At 36.9% G+C, this 26,328-nt stretch overlaps 1 protein-coding gene across 6 annotated transcripts in view; it reads left to right on the plus strand.

The window, feature by feature from the left end:
* Positions 1-26,328, plus strand: part of GRB14 (growth factor receptor bound protein 14) — a 130,440-nt gene that overhangs the window by 98,960 nt on the left and 5,152 nt on the right. For 3 of the 6 annotated variants that reach the window (XM_044934587.2, XM_025275769.3, XM_025275783.3), the window contains 6 exons: positions 2,144-2,265; positions 4,214-4,288; positions 8,000-8,137; positions 13,275-13,385; positions 13,577-13,672; positions 20,532-20,612. In XM_044934587.2, coding sequence (XP_044790522.2) covers positions 2,144-2,265; positions 4,214-4,288; positions 8,000-8,137; positions 13,275-13,385; positions 13,577-13,672; positions 20,532-20,612 — 623 coding nt within the window. Of the gene's footprint in view, positions 1-2,143; positions 2,266-4,213; positions 4,289-7,999; positions 8,138-13,274; positions 13,386-13,576; positions 13,673-20,531; positions 20,613-21,088; positions 21,528-26,328 lie in introns of those variants that run through there. The other 3 variants (XM_025275773.3, XM_044934580.2, XM_044934582.2) reach the window with 3 other exon arrangements.

Below are 26,328 nucleotides of genomic sequence, written 5' to 3' on the forward strand. Positions count from 1 at the left end.
AACAATAACTCCTCATTCTCCTCATTCCTCCCCCACCCTGGTCCTTGGCAACCACCATTCTACTTTCTGTCTCTATGAATTTGTCGGTTCTAGGTACCGCGTGTAAATGCAATCATATGGTATCTATTCTTCTGTGTCTGTTTTATTTTATATAGGATAATGTCTTTAAGGTTCATCCATGTTGTACCATGTGTAAGGATTTCATTCTTTTTACGGCTAAATAGTCCACTGTATGTCTTTACTATGCTTTGTTTATCCCCTTTGTTTGTTGATGGACATGAGGATGTTTTTACTTCCTGGCTGCTGCGAATGATGTTACAATGAACACTGATGTACAAGTACCAATTTCAGTCCTTGTTTTCACTTCTTTTGGTTATGTACTCAGAAGTGGAATTGCTGGAATTGTGTACTATTTTGAGGAACCACCCTTCGGAACTTTGGTTTTAGACAGACTATGTTTGAAGTGGTGGAAAGTCTAGCAGTTAGGATTGAAGTGCCAGTGAAAGCAACTGTAGCTGGAGATTTCAATTCAAGGAACCTGACAGACAGACTTAATAGCTGAAGAGGAGGGAGAGTGAATTAGTTGAGAGAAGGGAAAGAAAAGAGTCAAGCCAAGGACTGCATCTTAGGAGAGTAGGAGCTTCCAGAGCTAGTCAATGAGACAGAAAAAGAACGATCGGAGTTAGGAACAGAACCCAGAGTACTGATACACACTTAGCTCCAACTCATCCATATTCACTGAGAGCTCTTACAAGAACTTCCTTTCAGATGCATAAGCTTCTGTTTAAGTATGACATTACTGTCAAGGGTTTGGGTGTTGCAGGTCATAGATTATTACTGAGTGTTGAATTTCTGAGACAGATTCTTTTCAAAACGGTTCATGAAGCACCTAAAAAAAAGCAGAGGATTTCTGTATTTCTTGTTTGACTCTTCTCCATTTTGCATTAATAATTTCATAGTCATTTTTCTTTACCCTTTTATTCAAGTGTGACATACCTTACCATAAGAGAACAAATGTAGACAACTTGATGGATTCTCAGATGTTGTATTATATGTACCTGAGTATCTAACACCCAGATTAAGAAACAGAATATCTCCTTTACCCGGTGGTTCCCTAACACCCCTGCACACTCACCCACTGTACCCATTATCTTGATTTCTAACACCATAGATCTATTGTATTTGTGTTGAACTTATAAAAGTAGAATGTTATTCTTTGTGTCTGACTTCTTTCATTACAATTATGTTTGTGGAATTCATCCATGCAATTGTGTGTTGTGTAGTATATATTCCACTGTGTCCTTTACACAATTTACTTATTCATTCTCACATTGATAGGCATTTAGATAGCTTCCAGTTTGGGGCTATTATGAATAGTACCACTGTGAACATCACAGTTTCTTTTTAAAACAGGAATTTTGCATGTTATGTTCACCCTTTAAAGATGCCATTGCTTTTTTTCATTTAAGTTCCTTTTCTCCTAAGTGCCTTCCCACCCTGCCTAATTATCTTCTTTGTTAATGCAAAGTGCCTAAACATTAGTTTTGAAAATAAAAAGTACCACATGAAATTAAGTTTCTTAAAAAGTGTATGTCCTTGCATTAAAAGTTTCTTTTTTAAAGCATTTATTTTAATTTTTCTCAACTATCCAGATTATGAGTCTTAAATGCGTACTGTACCTGTCAAAATTTTTCATCTCTTAATGGGATGAATTGTTCAACCTTGAGGCAAATATTTTAATTTTTGGCACCATGATGAGTTAGAGAAAAATAATAGCTCTCATATTCTTAATGCAGGTTTGTTACAAACTTATAATTTACACAGCTGTAAAAGGAGATTGAGAATTAGTGAAAAGTGCATTGTGATATTTTATGTAATTTTTCTCTTTGGGTTACAAACTGCTTCAGTGTAAAATCAACATTGCAAATTCAAAGTTGATGAAAATTTTATCATTCTGGCTATTTCAGAATTGAGTTTGAATTGGCTATGTTTAATAAAGATACATACATAATATATTTTATATATTTGTATGGATATATATGTCCATATATATATTGTTTACCTACCTGTCCATCTTTCTGTCTATTCATCCATCCATCCATCCATCTATCTGTTGACATGCTCACTGGAACATTCTTTACAGAAAGAACAATAGAAGACCACGAGCTGGTGATTGAAGTGCTATCTAACTGGGGAATGGAAGAAGAAAATAAGCTATACTTTAGAAAAAATTATGCCAAATATGAATTCTTTAAAAACCCAATGGTAAGTGAAATCCCAATTAATAGTTATGGAAAATAAATGAGTTTAGTTAAATTTTATTTTATTTTATGTGAGGAAAAAGTACACTATAGATAAAGTACAATTCTATACTTGTTAAATTGTAGGTAAGAATTCTAGTCCTTTAAACTTATAGTCGACATGCTCACAGAAGTTCATATATATAGTTTTGGGGAACTGTTGCTTTCTTTTATTGCCTTTTAAGAAAAAAAAAAAACTACATTTGATTTGGGGAATGAATTATTAGATATCTCCCAAGCAGGTTCCAAGATACTATGGTTTAAGTCTTTTGCAGAATTTAGGAAATTAAGAAAAATTCTAAAGGAAAAACAGATTTATGTTTGTTAGGAGTGTTGAAACTTAACCAGAAGTTTAGACTGACAAGCATCTTGCTGTTCCAAATTATTTTGTTTTCAGTGCAATAATTACTGAGCTAAGAAGAAATGAGATAAATACCAATCCATTATCTAGTAAATACTACTTTCATTATAGTTCTTTTTAAAAGAAAATAAATGTATGTCACATACTAATGAAGACTAGTGATCTAGAGAAGTCAGAATAGCCTCTGGGCTCATTATTTTAAATTGTTTTTGTCTCTGCAGCTGTAGCATATTTTTACACTAAGTTTTGGATAATTGGATTGAAATGATATACTTAATGAAAAATATATGATACACACCATAATAGAATATTTTCAAACCCAGAAAGGCCTCTTACGTTCTCTTTATTTGAACCTATTAATAGAAACATAATGGGATGATCTTTGATGAATAAAATTAGAGTCCTAATAAAAACTAAATAGAATTTAAAAGGAAACTGTTTTCTTGTTGTGAATCTTTATTAAAAGCAAGAAATTTAAAAGTCATCATTAAAGACATATGATTTAGTGCTCATTTTTGGTTTATCTAATTTTTTTTTTAATTTAAATAAGGCTATAGATTTATTTTGTAGACTTAGAGTAGTGGTTCTCAACTGAGAGTGATTGATAATAATGTCTGAAGACCTTTTTGGTTGTCATACTGAGGGGAAGGGGGGCTGCTAGTGGGAGGCCAGGGATGCTCTAAGCATTCTGCAATGCACAGAACAGTCCCCCCCAGCACAGTTTTATTAAACAATGTTAATAGAGCTACTATTCAAAAACCCTGTCCTAGAGGAAGTATGCTGCTGCTAAGTCTCTTCAGTCGTGTCCCCGACTCTGTGCGATCCCATAGATGGCAGCCCATGAGGCTCCCCCACCCCTGAGATTCTCCAGGCAAGAACACTGGAGTGGGTTGCCATTTCCTTCTCCAGGAAATGAGAGGAAGTATAGTGGCATGTAATTTTCCAAACTTGCCTGATCATAAAAGTTTCTTGGGGGAGGGGACAGTGCTTATTAAAAATACAGGACCAGATCTACCCTGACCTACTGAATCAGACACTCCAGGATTGAGGCCTGGGAATTCCTATTTTAAACAGCTTTTCTGGGTGAATTTTATGATTAAACAGGTTTGGGAAAACAGTAGGTAGAAAAAACTATCCTTTTAGCAACCTGATCCTCTAGTCAAGTCCTGGCTCCTTTATGCTATGGCTATGACCTTGGGTAGATACTCTACTTCTGTGAGCCTTGAGTTTATAAAATAGTCCTTCAGTACCTGCTAGAGTGGTTGCAGGACTCTGGGACAAGGCATGGGAGCTCACACATGAGCAGCCTGAGGGCAGTGTTTTGTAACTGGAGGTACATGGGTCTTCATGTGTCGGCACCCCCTGAGGGTGTCTGCCTAATGTAAGGTACCTGTGTATTGGTTAGAGTCAGGGACTGGCATTTTAAAAAGTGCTTTGGGTGAATTTTCAAAACACTGATTTAAGAGCTTTTGCTTTAGATTACTCTGTTGGTCATAGTTCCGTCTTTTCTGGCATGGCTTTTGGGAGAATGTAACATGTATCTTTTCGTTAGTATTTTTTTCCAGAGCATATGGTGTCTTTTGCAACTGAAACCAATGGTGAAATATCCCCCACACAGATTTTGCAGGTAAAATATATTTTCAATAAAGTATGTAAGTAATAAATAATAAAGGGAAACTGTAAGGTCCATATTTATTTATTTATCGAATTTTACAAGTAGATATAAAATTGCATTTTTATGCAATTGCATCTTGCATTTCAATGCCCCCCATTTTTTTTACTTTATGAGACTAAAAATTTTCTGTTTTTATTGAAGTATAGTTGATTTCTGTTCGTTTCATGTGTACAGCAAAGTGATCCAGTTATACATACATATATATCTATTTTTTCAGATTCTTTTATAGGCTATTACAAAATATTGAGTATAGGTCCTTGTAGGTCTTTATTAGTTACCTATTTTATATATAGTAGTATGTATATGTTGTTTCCAAACTCTTAACTTATCCTCTGCTTTCCCCTTTGGTAACCATAAGTTTGTTTTCTATGTCTGTGGATCTGTTTCTGTTTTGTATATAAGTTCATTTATATAATTTTTTTTAGGATTATACATATAAGCAATATTATATGTTATTCATCTTTCTCTGGCTTACTTCACTTTTTAGTATGAAAATCTCTAGGTCCATTCATGCCGCTTAAAATGGCATTATTTCATTCTTTTTATGGCTGAATAATATTCCATATTCATTATGTAAATATATCACATCTTTATCCATTCATCTCTCAATGGACATTTAGGTTGCTTCCGTGTCTTGGCTGTTATAAATAGTGCATCCGTGAACATTGGGAGGCATGTATCTTTGCCAATTATGGTTTTCTCTGGATATATGCCTAAGAATGGGCTTACAAGATCATATTTTTAGTTCTATTTTTAGTTTTTTTAAGGAATCTTCATACTGTTCTCCATAATGGCTATACCAATTTGCATTCCTACTAACAGTGTAGGAGGGTCCCCTTTTCTCCACACACTCTCCAGCATTTATTATTTGTATCTTTTTAATGATGGCCATTCTGACCAGTGTGAGGTGATACCTCATTGTAGATTTGATTTACATTTCTCTAATAATAAGCAATGCTGAGTACCTTTTCATGTGCCATCGGTATGTCTTCTTTGGAGAAATGGCTATTCAGTCAGATCCATATTTATACATGTCCAGATTTTGGAGGTTATGTCTTAAATTACTAATTTTTGATGGAGATAAAGTTGGAAAAGATTAGGAAAAAACAAAATCTAGATAAAGAGTTCCCTAAGTCAATAAAGACCCCATCACTATATTATTCTTTCCAGTTTTGGACAATTGTCAAAGGATTTTAAGTATATCACAAAAGGAAATTTGCAGAGTTTTGCTCTGTGACGTATTTAAAGAATATGTTAGTGTTTGAAAAAGTCAAAATTTCCAGTAAATTGTAGACCCTTTACAAACAGATATTTATTATTAACTTTTATAATAAATGCCCTTAATCCTGTTTGTGATAAAATATTTAGCAATTCAATGAAATACTATCTATGATGGAAATATCTGATTGAAATATGAAATAGCTGAGTTAAGAATACTAAATATTTAACATTTCATTAGTTTTGCATCTGTTGGGCATTTCTTCCAAACTGACTGTGGCTTTAGGTGACCATTTTCCCAAGACATTTGCATTACAATAAAAGGTTCCAGGCATTTTATGTTTGATACTATAATTGTTAACAGGTTAATGGTAAGCAGTGTCTTTATAATGGTCTAAACAGCAGGCATCCTTGAATCCACTCAGTATTCTCTCATCTTTAATGAAGAAAACTTTTAATAGTTCCAGCATAGATATTACTTTGAATATATTGATATTTGAATATATTGGTAAATACACTGAGGATCACAGATTTCTTTTCTGTGGGCTTTTTATTTTTAATAGGTTGTATTTCATTTTTTGCTTCAAAATATTTTAGAGATATGATTGGTCTCGAGATTTCTCCAAAAGCTACTTATATGCTAGTGGGTTTTCACAGACACCCCATGGAATGTTAGGGTGAATTGCAGCAGAGGTAGTGCCCCAGGACCCCCACTCTCATGCCTCTTAATAGTTTGCATTTGGATTATGAGAGAGTGGTGGGTTGGAGTTCTTCCGCCTCCTTTCCCAAATTCTCCTATAATTTAGTTATACTGCTTTAATGTTAGATTATAAAAACAAGAAAAATCATAACTTTGGAATCAGATAGTCCTGTATGTGCCCCTGACCTCTTCTCTCCATTGAGGCAATATTTCCACTTTTTAAAACGTTCCTTCTTTTTCTAGTGTGACCTCTGTGACTCCCTTTTTAAAATTTAATTGGTTTGGTTTAATAACTTGGAAAGCACTCAAACTAAAAAACCTACTTCCCTGTTTTGCATGTCAATTAATTAATATCTGTGGCTCATTAAATTAAAAGTTTTTTTTAATTTACTTAAAAAACATTATCTACTCTCGGTATTTCCCTGAATAGCCTTTTAGAAATATGTCACGTTGTTTTAGATAATGCTTTCTTTTAGTTTCAGTTTTTCTATTTTGCATTAGTTTATTCACAGAGGTTTCTATTTTCTTCTTTTAATGAGACACTAATGCATTTCCACTGTCTTAACTAAGGATGCTGAGCACAGCTACTCAGAGCTACTCCTTTCCATTCTCCATTTCCTGACTGACACATGCCCTCTGTCTCAGCTACTTTTCACTGGGTAGTAAACTAGTCCGAACCGTAATGGCTTAAGTACCCACTCACATTTTGTCAACAGTTTTGTAGGTCAGGATTTGGAAAGGGCTTAGCTGGATGGTTTTCTGAGGCAGATTGACCCCCCAAAGGGGTTATGGATCCACTTCTACTAAAGTGGCTTTTCACTGTATGTGCCTGGTATTGCTTGGCGCCTCTCCCTCTCTCTTTCTCACCTCTCGCCAGCCCTACATGATGTCTCATCCTCTAGGGCTTTTCCAGTTGCATTGTGCTTCTCACTATACAGCCATCTCAGGGTAGTCCAGTTTCTTACATGACAGCTAGCTTCCAAGAGTTAATGAGTGAAAGCCATCAGGCTAGTTAAGGGACAGAGGGTTAGAATCAGTGGTGTGCCCCTCCCACCACATCTTTTTGATCAGAGCAGCCACAAACCTTGCCCAGATTCAAGGGGGTGGAGAAACTTCATTTCTTGGTTCAGTGGCAGGGTAACATTTGCAGAAGAGCTACTGTTGCAGTTCTCTTTGGAAAACACAACCTGCCATACCCACCCACAGCTGAGAACCATAGAGGACGAAGAAGAGATTATTTGCTTTACCTTCATTGAGGAGATGAATTTGGCTCAATTTCTTTATTCACTGAATAATGAAAGTCTGGATCATGGTCTTACTTAGACTGTAATGAAGTTGAAGTTGATAGGTCAATCTATAATCTCAAGGGAAATCAACGAAAGGGATGAAAAGATACTCTGGTTTCTCTCCAGATCTTATAAATCTTTCACCTTTTATTAAAGAATGAGATGAAAAGTATCAAGACAAAGTTGAACTTTTCAAATGGACATTGAAATAGCTTATAATTTTGGTGTTTGACTAAGTACTGATCACTTAGAATATATATTTTGTAAGCATATTTCCATTTGGAACTTGCCTGAGGGTTTCAGAAGACTGATTTATTTTCTGTGTATATATATCCCCATTTCCATAGTGGTGTATAAGTGGTATATGTGCTGTTTGAAGGTGCACATTTCTATTTGAAGTATAAAGCTACAGTATCATTGATTCAGAAACTGTATGAGAGTGTCTAATTTTTCTTCCAGATGTTTCTAAGTTCAAGCACATATCCTGAAATCCATGGCTTCTTACATGCAAAAGAACAGGGAAAGAAGTCCTGGAAAAAGATTTATTTCCTTTTAAGAAGATCCGGTTTATATTTTTCTACTAAAGGGACATCAAAGGTAAATTGTAATATCAATGATATATTATGAATTATGTGGAAGTTGTAAGTTAAAATGGACTTTACTTTGTTTTATTTATTATTTTATTACATGGTATTGATATTTGATATTGTTTTTTTTAAGATTCCAAACATTTTCCATAATCTGTTTAAAAACGAATTATTCAGCTTTATTTTCCACTAGTTTCAATATACATCCTTTGATGGAATTTGGATGCTCTTGTTTCAGTATCACATTCCTTGCTCATTTTTCCCCCACTCTGAATCTACCCTCGTTTTTCTTATCAAGGCTGGGGTTTTGAAGCCCATCAGAGTTCACATCTTTTCTTTTTACCCAGGTTCATATTACTGACCTGTTGATGTTGAGCAGTTAATAACACTTAGCTGAGTCTGTAACTGCTTATTAATTGCTTTGTATGTGTCAGTTTTGCCTCCTCACCTAGACTGTAAATTCCTAGAGGAAGTTTTCGTGTTATGATCAGGTGGATGTATGTGTTCGTGTGTTTGTGTATGTATACCTATCTATGTATACAGTTACACAGACATGGCTGTGCTGATGTTCCTGCACACACACAGAATCACATATGCGTATAATTGCCTTAGTGCTAGCACTAGGTAGACTGTTTCTATGGAGTCTAGTTGTTGCCGACTACACCATATGCCTACATTCTGTGTCTTGATATTTTATGCAATGCATAGATTCCTTTTAAGTAAAACTACTTTTGAGAGTTTTCATGAGAGTTTAATTCTATGTTCATGCCTCTGTTTTGTCACTGACAACATTGTTGCTTTTTGATGGGTAATCTGTCATTTTTCTCTGGCTCGTTTTCAAATTTTATTATCATCTTCGGTATGTAGTCATTTCCTGGCATATTTCTTGGTATGTTCAAATATATTCTGCTAAACCTGGCTTGATTCTCAACATACACAATCAGCCTGCAAATTCTTGTTTTTCTTATATGCTGAAGACGTTCATTATTTATTTCTCATTTTCAGTATTTGACCCTTTACTTTGTAGTACTGTTTTCTGCCTTGGAGTCCTGGCTCTAGGTTTCCCTTAGTTTGTGGCTGCCTCCAGTCTCTGCCTCTCTCTTCACACCGTCTTCTCCTTTCTCTGTGTGTCTCTGATAAGGACACTTGTCATGGATTTAGAGCCCACCCAGATAATCTAGGAAGATCTCATCTTTAGATCCTTAACTTAATTACATCTGCAAAGACCCCTTTGCAAAAAAAAAGGAGGTCACATTCACAGTTTCTTCAGGTTAGGACATGGACAGATCTTTTAATTTTGGGTGAAGACTGAAATGATCAGGTTGTAAGATTAGTATGGCCATAGGAAGCTTAAAAAATCAACTAGAGAGACAGAAAAATGAAGAGGGGAAGGGAGCAGGGGAGATGGAGGTGTAGTTAGCAGGGAAGGGAGAAAGAATGATTGATTGAGTTGAGGCACAGATGCTGATTAGTGCTAATTAGATGATCATTTCATTAATCAAGGATGGAGGCGATGAGATCTAACCTAGGATGAGCAGTGGAGAGAGAAGAAAGGGGTGGATGTAAGATCAAATGGCAAATGGCCAAGCTTTGTTGACAGTTGATATGAAAGAAGAGGAAGCACTTAATGTTCTTAGAGAAGGACACGAAAGGAAAATAAATAGAAAATGATGAAATAAACAGAAATAGGAGATTTGTTTCAAGGTCACCATCTTAGAAGAAAGATTATGATCTTAGTTCAAGATATATTGCATTGATGATGAAGCATCAAATGGAAATGCCCAGAACACAGCTAATGATGGAGACTAGATATTTGGGCAGTGGTCCTAACAGGAGTTACAGAGTTGCAAAGAAGTAATGATACCATATTTTCCCCAACTTTTCTTGCATGGTTTCCTGGCTTCCCTGATACACAGTTTTTCTTTGTTGCTATTCACACGCTTGTGCAGGAAGACTTTCAGGTGTTTGTGTGTGTATGTGTGTTTATTTAAGGTTTAAGTGGTAGAATATTTCATGGAATAGAGCTCTACTTAGTAACCCATTCCTTCACAGAAATCTTTTATGTTTATTTATAAGTATATATAGTTTGACTACTAGTATTCTGAGCCACCAGGGAAGCCCCATTCTATCTTATAGATGCATTTAACTTTTCTTGAGGATTTAAACCTAGTTCTCAAATTTTTATATTGTCGATAATGTTAGGATGAATAATTACCCATTTTTGTAATTAAGATTTTAGATTTTTCCTTAACCTTTGTAATGAACTTTCTCTTTTCCCAGTGTTTCTAATGTATGAAGTGATATATGAAGTTAGTTTTAAACAAATGTCTGTTGGATCACCTTTTTACTTTTAACATGGGAGAAAAGTAGATTCTAAATCCAGTGACCGTGTTTCTTTTACTGTCTTTCCAGTGATTCTTCACTGGAAGATATGATAGTATCTCCTCAGTTCCTGAATTCTTTAATTGGTTTCTTATGAACATCCACTGCCCATTATCTTTTTCTTTCACCCGGCTCCTTTCTTTTTCTACTGATTACATAATAAGACAGCTCTTATTCCATCTGTTGGAGCCATGCTCTTATCCTTGCCATGGTCCCCCCTTGGCTGGGTGGCATTACAAGTATCAAACCTCTATCCTCAGGTCATACTTTAGCTCTCCTCAGCATGGTGTCTGACTTTGCTGGGCATCATACATAACAGCCTTCTTTCTGTTGTTTATTAGCTAAGTTGTGTCCAACTCTTAAACAAGGAAATGGCAACCCACTCCAGTATTCTTGCCTGGAGAATGGACAGAGGGGCCTGGGGGTTGGGGGTGCTGTAGTCCATGGGGTCACAAAGAGTTGGACACAACTGAAGTAACTTAGCACATAGCATGCACATCCAACTCTTTGAGACCCCATGAACTGTAGCCCACCAGGCTCCTCTGACTATGGGATTTCCCAGGCAAGAATACTGAAGTGGGTTGCCATTTCCTCCTCCAGGGGATCTTCCCAACCCAGGGATTGAACCTGCATCTCCTGCATTGCAGCAGATTCTTTACCTCTGAACCACCAAGGAAGCCCAGTCTTCTCTCTAGCCTGTGCTTAATAAGCATGTGTTCTGTAGTTTATACATGAAAATGATTTTACCTTCTCCCTCAAAAAAGGAATTCCATATATTAGATAACCCCTAGGATTATGACCTTGATACAAATCATGTAGGTTGTCTAAAGTCTAATGTGGCATACCTGCCTGGTAAAGTGACCATTTCCTTCCCTTTTTCTATGAGAAGGGTCTTATTTATTTTACTTTGTGAAGATGTAGGCTGCACGGGAGTTGGATAAACACTTTTGCAAGCCTTGGAGGAATAGCTGTGACTTACATTTACAGAGAAATATCTAAGTACCCTGCTGTCCACCTCCCCCCTATGTACACGTGTGCATGCATAGCTTTGCTAACCATGCCAGCTCAGCCTGCAGTCTAATAGTGTTGTAAACCTTGATATGTCTGCACTTCAGTTCAGTTCAGTTGCTTAGTCATGTCCAACTCTTTGCTACCCCATGGGCTGCAACACGCCAGGCCTCCCTATCCATCACCAACTCCTAAAGTTTACTTATACTCATGTCCATTGAGTCAGTGATGCCATCCAAACTAGTGGAACAAAACTCAGGAGAAGCAGCTGATCATGGCTCTTATGGCCTTCCAGTATTTCTTGAGTTGCCTTTTTCTCACATCCAAAGGACTCAGCTACATTGACTTCTACAGTATCAGTGGGCAGGAATGGTTTTATTCCATCTTCATAGAAATCAGACATTTTTATGAGCAAAGTTTCTATCAAGGAATAAAGTTTTAAAGGCCATGCCAGTGAGAGTACATTTCTCTCTCCTCCTCCTCCCTTCTCCCAGGACCCTAGATTGGGTCTCTAACAATTTTCTTTTCTGCTTCATTCTTCCATGGAATTGGGAACTATATTCATTCATTGGGTTAAAGTGCCTAAAGAACAGTGACACATAGAGAAACAGTTGCATACAACAGAAACTCTTGATGGGATAGCCAGCCTACTGTCCAATGACTGAATGTTTTTGGATTTGGATTTGAATGGGTTGCTCAAATTGCTGAATGTTCTGCTTTGTCTTTTTGTTTTAAGAGTACTACTGCTTCTCAAATTTCAGTGCATACAATCACTTGAGTTCTTGTTAAACTATAGATTTTGGTTTTGAATCAGCAGATCTGGGGTGGGCCCTGAGATTTTCCATTTTTAATAAACTCCCAGGTGCTGATGGTACTGCTGGTCTGAGACTGCTAGTAGCAAGATTTTAAAGAACAAATGCATTTTGCTCAGTTTTGATTATACATTCAACCCCAGAATTAAGCATTTCTCCAAGTTATTAACCTATCACAGAAGAGTATGACCCAGATTTCCCATGACCAACTCTAAATCTCATGGCTTTCCCAGAGAAAAAATAGCCCTTCATGATTCCATTTTGCCTTGAAAATCACACACATTCCATTGCCAGGTAATTTCCCTGCATTTATCTGTACAGGTTCCCTTGCTTTTGTAAAAGAAGGGAGTCGTGCTGCCTCTTTCATTGCTTGCTGTGGTGTGTGAGGCAGTACACAAACATGAGGAATGATCGTTTCTCAATGCAGCAGGGATCTTCATCTGTTTCTTTTTTCTATTTTTTCTTTTACTGCTGCAGAAGCTTAAACCACCCTTCTTTCCTTTGAGGAACTACCATTATTTGAAACCCAGATAAAGAAAACATTTTCAAAAGCTGTTCTTTGCTGTCTTTCTTCTTTCCCTCCGATTCCTTGAAGTGATGGTTAAAGCGAGTCATTTTACCTGTGGTGGATTCATTTCGATATTTGGCAAAACCAGTACAATAGTGTAAAGTTTAAAAATAAAATAAAATTAAAAAAAATAAATATGGAGATATATTTTTTGGTATATTGGAAGTTAAATTGTAAACAGGTCGCCTCTTCTTAAATTATCTCATATCCAGCTCCTGGTTATCTAAGGATATGGTGACTTAGTTTTCCTCTCTTGTTTCTATGGTATTATTTGAGATAATGTTTACCAAAGTATAAATTACATAATATAATAGAAATACAAAAGATAGTGTAAAATATATGTACCCCTTTCAACACACGCATGTTATTTTTTTAAGGAACCACGGCATTTGCAGTTTTTCAGCGAATTTGGCAATAGTGATATTTATGTGTCACTGGCAGGCAAAAAAAAACACGGAGCACCGACTAACTATGGATTCTGCTTTAAGGTACAGGCTTAATATTTTGCTAGATGAATAAAGCAAGCCTCAGCCTTTTAGGTAAGCTTGAGTTTCTTTTAATTTCTTTTAAAAAGAGACAGCTTTCTCTTATATATAGGAGAATTTTAGTGGCTTTTATTTCAACAGGTGTTACCTTCAAGATATGCATTAACGATAAACAATGTGCTGTGGCCTTCTAGCCTAACAAAGCGGGAGGGCCCCGAGACCTGAAAATGCTCTGTGCAGAAGAAGAGCAGAGTAGGACGTGCTGGGTGACCGCGATTAGATTGCTTAAGGTAATCTCGCTGCCGGCGTGAATTTCTATTAAATGCTGGGAGTACCATCAAAGTTTGAAAATGGCTGTATTTCAAAACTCAGAAGACTCACTCTGAATTCGTGTGGTTTTGTGAGGAAAAAGAAAAATAACCACTACCATATTTATGTATTTTATTTTGTATCTAAAAGATAAACATTTCCAGAGTAGAGTGGAATAACCTAATGCATTTATCTTGTATGTGTGGAGTCTTCCATTTTTAGAAATGTTCTGATTTTTGTTTTTTGGTAAGACTGTTACATATATAGTCAGTAAAACTGACTGAAATTTCCCCTGTCCCTTACTTAGTCTGCATTTTAAAAACATTGTCATCAATTCGAAGTAAAGTGTATTTTAAAATGTGCCCACCTGGATATGTTTAATGTGTTGTTTTGTTTTATTTAAGTATTGTGTGAATTGCTTTTTAGTTTAATGCAAATTATTTTAAAAATTTTACTATAGCTGTATTATTCAAATATTCACCTTTGTGCTAAGTAAGAATTCTAGCTTTCATAAGCAAAATTTATTGGCAAACATTTTGACAAGGAGTAAGAATGTTCTGAAATTAGGTAAGGAAGAGAGACACAGATGATACCTTCCTGGATATATAGAAAGCACATGTATTTTCAAAACTTGTATGCTAGTAAATTTAGCACAATTTTAAATTTATACTTATAAAACATCACCCATTTCATTTTCAGAAGGGCAGAATAATCAGGATCAGAATTAGTGGTTGTCATACCAGGCTTGGAGCAAAGTCTTATGTTCTGTCCTTTTCCTTTTTTTTTTAATTGAGGTGAAATACATGTAACATAAAATTAACCAAATTAACTCTTTTTAATATGACCAAATTAGGGGCATTGAGTACATTCAGAATATGGTGCAACTGCCACCTCTGTCTAGTTCCTAAACATTTTCTTCACTCAAAATGAAGCTCTGTGCCCAGTAAGCAGTTACTCTCAGCTTCTGGCAACCATGTTTTGCCTCTATGGATTTACCAATTTGGGTATTTCACAGAAATAAAAGTGCCCGGCTATCTCAGTCAGTAGAGCATGCGACTCTTAATCTCAGAGTCATGGGTTCAGGCCCCACGTTGGGCGGCACATGTTTTGTGCATCCCCAGTAGCTCAGTCAGTATAGAATCTGCCTGCAGTGCAGGAGACCTGGGTTTGATCCCTGGGTCGGGAAGATCCCTGGAGAAGGAAATGGCAATCCACTCCAATATTCTTGCCTGAAGAATCCCAGGTACAGAGGAGCCTGGGGGGCTACAGTCCATGGAATCACAAAGAACTGGACATGACTTAGCAACTAAACCACCATACAAACAAAATCATACAATATGTGACATTTTGGATCTGGCTTCTTCACTTAGCATAATTTGTGTTTCATCCATGTTGTAGCAGCTTATATCTGTACTTTGTTCTTTTTATGGCTGAGTAATATTCCATAGTATGTGTATTGTTTAACATACACATATATGTTAAGTAAACAATTTGTTTATGTATTTATCCATTGATGGGTATTTGGATTGTTTCTGCCTTTTACTGTTGTGAATAGTGCTGTTTTGAACATGTCTATACACATATTTATTTGAGTAACATTTTTATTTATATATATATATGTATATACCTAAAAGTGGATTTGCTGGGCACATGGTAATTCTATCTTTAACTTTTTGATTAATTGCCAAAATGTTTTCCTCAGAAGCTAAACCACTTTATATTCCCACCAGGAATGTATAAGAATTCTAACTTCTCCATACCTCATGAACACATATTATTTTCCATTATTTTTTTAAAAATAGTCATCCTAGTAGGTGTCAAGTGGTAGGAAGCAAGTGTTTAAAAGTAATGTAAAGCTTTTGGATTAACTGTGAACTTTTCTTCCTTTTGTGTTATGGCAGAAAGGTAACTATTTCTTTTATTAGAAATTTGTTTGTTTCTCAAATAGTCTATTGCCAAAATGGCTGTCATGATTTTTATTTCAGCAAATCTTATAATTATTAATTCTTTGAAACCCTCATGATAAGTAGTCACTAATCACTTCTATGTTGCTCTCATTGTCATAAAATGTAAAACAAACAAACAAAATGAAAAAGAGAGAAGTACTTTAGAGTGTCTTGGAAATCAACCAGTCAAGGCAGCAGTAACTTGGTAACCAGAGACATGCATTGGAATCACAGGAGGTGCTTTCTGAGGCTCCATGTGCCCAGCTGCATCCTCAGGGATCCTGAGTTAGTGATTAAGTTCCAAGTGTCTGCCTGATTAAGAACCACTGACTTCATCCAGTCCCCTCCTTTCACAGATAAAGAAGCTGGCACTATTTGGAAGACTTTATTCCATCACAGTTATGGTAGAGAAAATATCTTAAGGTCTCTGATTTTCTCTCCCCTTCCATCAGAACTCTGGAAGTCTAGCTAGGCTGATTGAGGAGATACCTTCCAACATTGTATAGCAAGACTTTCTCCCTTCTCATGGGCTCAAATTCAAATACCCAACACAGAAGCAGGTGGTAAACCCACTTCCTTTAAAAGTCCTTCAGTGACTCTAACATGCCATTGATTTTATTAGGATGCTCCATTATTTTTATGTAACTAGAAAGATAAGAATTATGGCAATAAAATTATGATGTGAGGTTTTACATCACTTATAATTTTTATTTTCATTTGAGTATTTAGATTTATTTAGGCCTGTGGTCCTGCTTCTCATCATTTTTGTTGAAGTTATCAATTTTGTGTATGTACACACACACATATATATATGAAATAAATTAGGTAAGGTATTCACGAAACTTCTTCATATTCTAAATCTGACTTTTCTGAATCATTTTCATCTCAGAGTCATGGATACTTATATTTTTCACAGATTATCCAGCTCTGTGCCTTCAAGAGCTTTGGGGAGGCAGATGAGTGCTCTGCCATGGTTTGTGAGGTTCTTTCTAGCCGCTGGCAATCCCTTTGCAAGGTTTGATGCTAATGACTTTTTAATCCCATCAATTTCAGGCCATGGCAAGTTGCTTGGTCCACAGTGAATATAAGATGCCATAGGTTATAATACAGATTGTTAGTCTAAAAACAGATGTCTGTCTGAGAAATGGTGAAATATACTGAAAGCTTTGTTCTTTTTATATCCAGAATGTTCAGTTTCTGGAAGATTGTGCCTTCTTACTGTTTGACTCTTCTCAGTCTCTTTCAAGTCCCAGATGCCCAGTTTAAAGAGGCTGTGTTGTATCAGTTTTCTATAGCTGCTGTAACACATTACTACCATCATAGTGGCTTAAAACACAAAATTATTATCCTTCACCTCTGTCATTCAGACATCTGAAATGGGTCTATTGGCCTAAAAAGGTGTCAACAGGGCTCCATTCTCTTTGGGAGGCTTTAAGGGAGGATCTGTTTTCTTGCCCTTTCCAGCCTTTAGAGACTGCTCATGACACCTTCCTCCATCCTTAAAGGCAGCAATATCCTGCTGAGTTCTTTCCATGCTCCCTTTTTTCTGATTCTCTCTTCTGGCTCTGGATAAGGACCCTTGTGATTACACTGGATCTACCAGGATCATCTAAGACAATCATGTCATTCCAAAGTCAGCTGATCAACACCCTTAATCGTATCTGCAACCTTATTTCCCCTTTGCCAGCTAGCCTAGCAACCCACTCAAGTATTCTTGCTTGGAGAATTCCATGGACAGAAGAGCCTGGTGGGGTACAGTCCATGGGGTCGCAAAGAGTCAGACACGACTGAGCAACTTAATACCCACACAGTTAGCCTGATGTATTATATTCACAGGTTCCAGGATGTGGACATATATGGCCCATTATTCTGCTACCACATCCATGTTCCCTGTTTGTTTCAATTATGGCAAAGCTTTTCCAGATGAGGTTGGAAATACAGGCCAGCATTAGTGAAATCCTTTAGCATGGAACCAATGAGAAACCACCATGGAATCAAACAGGAAAGTGATATGATCTGTTTTACATTTAAAAATAATCAGTTACAGGAAGCCTGGGCATGCCAGCACAGACACATTAGGGACTGTCTAATAGGGGACTGGCAGCTTGTTGTCAGTGAGGTGCTGATTTGATCCCCATGGCTGGTGCAGCTGGGCTCACCTGGGGTTAGTGGTAGCTTTTGATCATCTCCTTTGGTTGTCTATTGTGTTATTTCCACAGTTTATCAGCAAGGAGTAGTGGAAGACTAGTCTATGTTATGTTGGCTCAACCAGAAGTACCCTTCTTGTTATATGCTGTTTATTAGATATAGTCTCCTCCAAGAATTTTGGCCTCTTGCTTTATTTTCCTTTCTTTTTCATATATACATGTAAACTCTTCATGTAGCAACAAACAGAAATATTCCCATTCTCTTTAAAGAAATTCCATTTCCATATAGAATCAGAAAAAAAATCAGAGACTTAGAAAAGGGGAGATTTGTTCATGTAGACTGTCCCAGGTACATGGTGTCTTTTTCCCCTTTCCTTCAGTTAGAACTCTTTAACATATTTTGGTGCCTTAACCTCCATAGGACAGGGAAGTATTAAGGTGATCCATGCCCTACCTCTTGATCAGAGTTAACTGCCTACTAAAGATTTTCAGCAGCACAGAAGCAATTTCCTAAAGCCAGGGGTACTGGGGACAGAACATCTTTGAAGGAAACAGTTTTATTAGTAGATGACAGACTTTTCACTTCAGGTGAATAAAAGGTGTCCAGGCAGCATGTACTTGTGAAAGTGTTGGTTGGAGTCTATTATATATTCTTCCAAATGAACTTGACTAGAAATTAAGCTCCTCTTTCTTCTTAAAGTCATTGTATGCTTAGAGTTGATTTAAAATAAATTTCATTAGATCCTATTAATGTCAATCAAACCTTAAATTAAAAAATAACTTTTAGAAGTTGGGAAATAATTGGATAAAGAAGTCAACAGAGAGAATTTTAAATGACTCTGGGTTTGTAGTCATATTAAAAGCAAAATCTTGAAAACAGTGACTTCCCTCACCCCCCTCTGACTTTCTGCCTAATTACCAAATATATCCCCATTGCTGGAATTGCTTTCAAGAAAATAGTTTTTAGTAGAGAAATAGCTCTGTTGGAATGTTTAAATGGAATTCATCCTAAGGCTAATATTGTTTTCCATGGTCTTTTCATATAGGACCTACTTTTAAGTTCATAATGGGTCCATGAAATGGAGAGAATTATAGAGGGTAGCAGAAAAAAAGACAAGCCTATCTGTTCCATTGGTTTCTTCCTTTTTTTTTTTTAAGGGACTAACTTAAATCTCAGGGGGTTATCTTCCAGTTTCAGATGGGGGCTCCTGCAAGATGTTTGTTTGGCCATGGCAGTTGACATTCTTAGTGTTTCTCAAACTAATAATCCAATTATAATCCAGACCCACTTTCTTATCGTAGCCTGGCAGTCTGGTTCTTATGATGCTACCTCATGAAAGTAAAGACTGTGTAGTTATCTACTGCTCTTTACATTGTATGCCATGACCCTTTGTCTGAAATCAGCCTGATGCCCCACCATTTTGATTTCCAGAATTTATTTTTTTTTTTTTTTTTTTTAATTAATTTTAATTTTATTTTATTTTTAAACTTTACATAACTGTATTAGATTTGCCAAATATCAAAATGAATCCGCCACAGGTATACATGTGTTCCCCATCCTGAACCCTCCTCCCTCCTCCCTCCCCATTCCATCCCTCTGGGTCGTCCCAGTGCACCAGCCCCAAGCATCCAGTATCGTGCATCGAACCTGGACTGGCAACTCATTTCATACATGATATTTACATGTTTCAATGCCATTCTCCCAAATCTTCCCACCCTCTCCCTCTCCCACAGAGTCCATAAGACTGTTCTATACATCAGTGTCTCTTTTGCTGTCTCGTACACAGGGTTATTGTTACCATCTTTCTAAATTCCATATATATGCGTTAGTATACTGTATAACTAGTGCAGCCACTATGGAGAACAGTGTGGAGATTCCTTAAAAAACTGGAAATAGACATGCCTTATGATCCAGCAATCCCACTGCTGGGCATACACACTGAGGAAACCAGAAGGGAAAGAGACACGAGTACCCCAATGTTCATCGCAGCACTGTTTATAATAGCCAGGACATGGAAGCAACCTAGATGTCCATCAGCAGATGAATGGATAAGAAAGCTGTGGTACATATACACAAAGGAGTATTATTCAGCCATTAAAAAGAATACATTTGAATCAGTTCTAATGAGGTGGATGAAACTGGAGCCTATTATACAGAGTGATTTCCAGAATTTAACGTCAAAAATTAAACAATGGCCTAAGGGTGTTGTTACTAGAGGATGGTACAGTGCCAGGAATCTTCAAAATAGGATCAAGTTTATGGATTACAAAAGACAGTGTAATTCATCAATCAGTCATTGAAGAGTTATGGTAAATTTGTCATTGAAGAGTTATGGTAAATTTTACCCAGTTCTGCTTAGGATGTGTGTCAGATTCTCAGAGTCTTTGTACCATAAACTCAGGAATACTTTCCAAGTGAGCTATCTTATCACTAGGTGATATACCACTCCACATAGTTTTGGTGCTATTGACACTAAGAATAATGAGTAGGAATGTCAATTCTAGATCTTTGTATTGTGAGCTAGAACTTAAGTGTGGGTCCCAATAAAAACCACTCTTTTAAACTGTCCTATTTAGAACGTAAAATTTTATCTTTAAAAATTTTGGTTGCTTTACTTATTTATTTTAATGAAAGCTTGTAATTTTCGTTTTTTATATTAATGTATAATGAATGAAAGTATTTATTTTCATAAGTTACGTATGTGGTAAAAGTGGTGGCACTGTGTTTTTATTTATTTATTCTGCAGTATGGCATGCAGCTGTACCAGAATTACATGCATCCATATCAAGGCAGAAGTGGCTACAGTTCTCAGAGTATATCTCCCATGGTAAGGACCAAGTTTTTGAACCTACATTTTATTTTATATTTACATTACATTAATTTGCAATCATGTTACATTATAAATGTACATTACAATACATTTCCTTTTTTTTTGTTCAAGTAAAGTAACTTTTGGACAGCTTCTTACCATGTTATATTAAACTATTTACTTTTGGATCTTATATGAGTGCAGCCTATGTGATAAAATCAAATAGTGGGGCATACATTAAGCAGTCACTTAAAATAATGTTTTATGTTAAAGAAAAATTTTAAATATTTGAAAGAATTATGAGAGTCATTGTGTGTCATTACATTGAGGATTAGATTTTAAAAAGATATTTATAGAACACTGTCCTCGAGAGTGTAGATATTTCTTAATTATTGATTTGATTGTAGGTTTATTTATTTAAATATTAATTCTGGGATTATCATAGCCTGTGACTTCTTTTGCATTCTGATTTTCTAACAATAATATTTTTAAAGTTTCAGGTCCTTGAAAAACATACCGCTCTCCAGGAAACCCAAAAGATGCAAGCCAAAATATTGGTTGTGCATTACATTAAGACTAGCACCGCTTCACAAGTTTATCCTAAATGGCACTTGGATATTTATACACAGATACATCTTTCCCCGTCTTTGGGACCTAATTTTAATTTCCTGTGCATTAACAAGAAATTTATTTTTGAACTTAAAGTTTATGTTCTGCTGTTTTTGCTTGTGCTCTTTACTGTTGGGTATATTGGAAATTTGGACGTATGAGTTTGTATGACCAATTGGCTAACATGCTGCATTTACACCTAGGTTAAAACATGCTTTTCATGGCTGTGACCAAGGGAGGTGCATTTTTGCACATGGTAACATAGCAGATAAAACACTCAGTTCTAGGAATGAGGCATGAAATAATGTGGATTATGTATCCTGATAGACTAATATGGAAAAAGAATTCCAATTCTGTAGTTATGGTGCTTTAAGTTAAGGAAGAGTAACTTTTCATTTTTATATCTATTACTTTTTAGCTCTAAAATAAGGAAGTAAGGAATGTAATCAATTTTTATAAAAGCAGTAGCTTTAAGGTGAGAATTTTTATAATTTGTCAGCTTACCCTAATCTTTTAATTCATGTATATATGAATAATGAATTTTATTATCTTAATCCTTTTCTAAATCCTTCTAAATTTCTTTCAGAGTCTAAAGTTATTAGGATGAGCATGTTAATAGCAGCCATGATTTGGAGGCAATTATTATTTAGTATCCTCTTAATCATAGGGGAAAAATGCTATAAAATAAGTCCTTTCCAGTCTCATCATTGTCATTAATATACAAGTATAGTATTTTTCTTTCTTCTTTCCATTGAAACTGATCCTACTGTTGATCAGTAAATCTATGACAGTTCAGTTAACGTAGCTTTATTTGTTCAACACCTTGTATAAGAAAAGACACTCCTTGAGTCTTGAATTTGCCTGTAAACAGGAGTTCAAGGACAAGAGGTTTGAATCTCTGTGATGAGGACAAGGACCTAGTCCTGTATGGCAGTTGACATGATCAGACAAAATGGCATCTCTACTCTTCTTAATTTTCACGAAAGAAACACAAAAGATTGGGGAGGCATTTGTGTTTACTTTGATATGTATACAGAATCCCAGGATAGTTTCTAGATGAGAGAATCAGTGACCTCACCTGCCTCTGTGGGTTTTCATCAAGGCAGGACGTTCAAGCAACAGCAGGAAAAACTTTGCCTACTTTAGTTATAGTTTTAAGGGACAATGTTGTCTTCTTCTCCAGGGATTCATTTTGAGAAGGGAAATGAGAAAAAAATTATCATACCATAATGAACATCTTAACTATATACAGCAACAGTAGCTACCCCATCAGGCTTTGGAAGGAGAATCATCAGCAAATATTTCAAGAAGCAGATATTTGGTCTATTTTTAGGACAAAAAACAGAATTCATTTAAAGGAACATCTATTAGTTAGACCCTGGCCAGAATGAGGGGATGGGAGAAGCAAATCAACTGAAGTTCTTATGTATTGTTTCTCATATTTGACCTTGAGCTAGACATTCCAAATTGCATTTTCTTCCCTGTACCTCCCATCCCGTGGTACAGAAAAGAGCCTTAGATAGGGCCTGCCACTGTTTTTACCAAGAGCGTGACTTTGGTTGAGTCACTGCTGTCCTGCAGTATAAAATAAGGGAGGGTGGTTATGTGATCTGTAGAAATGATTACACCTCTGATGTCCTGTGGCTCTGTATGACACTGATGAGAAGTGAGTGTCAGACACTATCTGAGGAAATTCTGTGCCCTCTTACTGTGGCCTGCATTGCATGTTTATGTGAAAGTCACTTGCTCAGTTGTGTCTGACTCTTTGCAATCCCACGGACTGTAATGCACCAGGCTTGTCTGTCCATTGAATTCTCCAGGCAAGAATACCGGAGTAGGTTGCCATTCCCTTCTCCAGGGGATCTTTCTGACCCAGGGATTGAACCTGGGTCTCCTACATTGCAGGCAGATTCTTTACCATCTGAGCCACCAGGGAAGCCCTGGAGTGGCAGAGACAGTAGTTAACTAGTTGCTGCTTAGCTAAGCTGCCTGAAAAACATTTCATGCCCCAGCCTCACTCAAAAGTGTTTAGATCTGATATCAAGGTTAATCTGGATAATGGAGGGTGTACTCAGGCTCCTTCTTTCTTAAAGAGAGGCATGCTATTAAATCATGGACTTTTATTTTTTGGGCTTGTCCTGTTTATCCACCCCATGGAAGAGCTAGGAAAAGGGACAAATAGTTGAGAAATACACTGATTCTGAATGTTAACAATGTTGCTTTCCTATGTGAAAGAAATTGAGCTGAAAATGACCTTTTGGTTCAAGTCAGATTTTGCTTCACTTCCATTTCTTTGTCCACCAAAGGTAAACTATTAATTTTTCATCTACCACCTGCCATTCAGTAGAAAACATTTGCTCTATTTCTGTGTGTTCTCCTAGCGTAGTTAATGTAGCAAATGAAAATACTTATTTGTATTGTATACTCCCTACTTAAGGTCAAGTAATTATGGAACATGGGATCTTGTTTTACATTTCAGCCTGTCATACTATAGGGGAAAAAATGAGAAGCGAATTAAGAACGACTGCTTATGTTTATTTTTCTTTCCTAACAGTATTTTTATGTTATCAGAGTCTTGTGATTACAGAGGCCATCTTGGCATGTGAAGGCAGAGATATTATAAGGATAAAGCTATCATTATAATTGAGATTAGTTACTCTGTGGCTTGGGCAGGTGGAAGCTTTTCATTAATGTTGGCAAAGCAAAAGTATATCCGACTGGTCCATGACCCAGCAGAGAAGATCATGGGGTGAGAAGGGCAAAGTAAGGTGTGACAGTAAATAGAGATTACAGAGACAGCATCTGTCTGGAAAGAGCAGCTGTCAGTTGCAAAAACTCCTGTAACAAATGAAAGATTGCATGCCGGATCTCCACAAATAAAGATGAACCATAATAAGATTGTGGACCACTACAGCAAGGTTTCGAGAGGAAACAATAAATGCTAACAAAGTGGGATGTGTAACGCAGAGATAAATAATCCCCCCATCCCATTTTTGTATGAACCAGGTTTTGTTTCAAGCAGACATTTGACTAGAGTCTGTTAGACAAAGCAGGATATGGAAGAAACCATGTGGAGAGAGAGGTGAAACGGCCTTAAGCCAGGAGTCTCCAGGTGTATGTTGGCTCATCCTTTACCATGAAAACTTTTTTTGTGTTGTGTGTGTGTGTGTATGTGTGCACGCACTCAAGTTGTGTTTGGTTCTTTGCAACCCCATGAACTGTAGCCCATCAGGCTTCTCTGTCCATGGAATTTTCCAGGCAGGAATACCAAAGTGGGTTGCCATTTCCTTTGGGGGATCTTCCTGACCCAAGAATTGAACCGCATCTCTTTTGTCTCCTGGATTGGCAGGCAGATTCTTTAGCGCTGGCTCCATCTGGAAGCCCATTTTTTTGTGTTGTTCTTCTATTAATGACCAGTGGGGAAAGCCTATTAAACATTGCCCATGCTGGTTTATGGGCATCCTAGTTGGCACTATGGTAAAGAACTCACCTGCCAGTGCAGGAGATTTAAGAGAAATAGATTTGATCCCTGGGTAGGGAAGATCCTCTGGGGGAGGAAATGGCAACCCACTCCAATATACTTGCCAGGAGAATCCCATGGACAGAGAAGTCTGGCGGACCGTGATCTCACTTCAGTTCAGTTCAGTCACTCAGTCGTGTCCGACTCTTTGCAACCCATGGACATCACCAACTCCCGGAACTTACTCAAACTCATGTCAGTGGAGTCGGTGATACCATCCAACCATCTCATCCTCTGTTGTCCCCTTCTCCTCCCGCCTTCAGTCTTTCCCAGCATCAGGGTCTTTTCCAAAGAGTCAGTTCTTCCCATCAGGTAGCCAAAGTACTGGAGTTTCAGCTTTAGCATCAGTCCTTCCAATGAATATTCAAACTGATTTCCTTTAGGCGGGACTGGTTGGATCTCCTTGCAGTCCAAGGGACTCTCAAGAGTCTCCTCCAACACCACAGTTCAAAAGCATCAATTCTTTGCTGCTCAGCTTTCTTTATAGTCCAACTCGCACATCCACACATGACTACTGGAAAAACCAAAGCTTTTACTAGACAGACCTTTGTTGGAAAAGTAATGTCTCTGCTTTTTAATATGCTGTCTAGGTTCATCATAACTTTTCTTCCAAAGAGCAAGCATCTTTTAATTTCATGTCTACAGTCACATCTGCAGTGATTTTGGAGCCCCCCAAAATAAAGTCTGTCACTGTTTCCATTGTTTCCCTGTCTGTTTGCCATGAAGTGATGGGACCGGATGCCATGATCTTAGTTTTCTGAATGTTGAGCTTTAAGCCAACTTTTTCAGTCTCTTCTTTCACTTTCATCATGAGGCTCTTTAGTTCATCTTTGCTTTCTGCCATAAGAGTGGTGTCATCTGCCTATCTGAGGTTATTGATATTTCTCTCAGCAATCTTGATTCCAGCTTGTGCTTCTTCCAGCCCAGCGTTTCTCATGATGTCTTCTGCATATACGTTAAATAAGCAGGGTGACAATATACAGCCTTGATGTACTCCTTTTCTGATTATATACCAGTCTGTTGTTCCATGTCCAGTTCTAACTGTTGCTTCTTGACTGGCATAAAGATTTCTCAGGAGGCAGGTCAGGTGGTCTGGTATTCCTTTCTCTTTCAGAATTTTCCACAGTTTGTTGTGATCCACACAGTCAAAGGCTTTGGCATAGTCAATAAAGCAGAAATAGATGTTTTTCTGGAACTCACTCACTTTTTCGATATCCAACAGACTGTGACCTATAGGGTCACAAAGAGTTGTACACAACTGAAGTGACTTAGCATGCATACACATGCTGGTTTTGGATATTTTGTGTTTTGGAGAGATTTAATTCCTGTAAACCGAGTGACGCTTGTAATCGGAGAGTTTGACAAGTTTTTTTTTTAGGATACATTATTTAAGATGACACATTTTAAAGAAAGATGGTTGTGAATTAGAGTCCTAAACAAAGAAAAAGTAAAATAAGATCCATGTTTTGGGTGTTTTATTTTCACAATCAGAGACTATGAATGAAAAAAGTAATTGGCAAAGATGACTTTCTTGTTTAAAATTATGTTTAAAGATGTCTTCCTTTTCTATTGGTTCTTTCATCATTCAGACTAAGTTTTGCGACT

Source organism: Bubalus bubalis, chromosome 2 (genome assembly GCF_019923935.1).
Source record: "Bubalus bubalis isolate 160015118507 breed Murrah chromosome 2, NDDB_SH_1, whole genome shotgun sequence".
Lineage (NCBI taxonomy): Eukaryota > Metazoa > Chordata > Mammalia > Artiodactyla > Bovidae > Bubalus > Bubalus bubalis.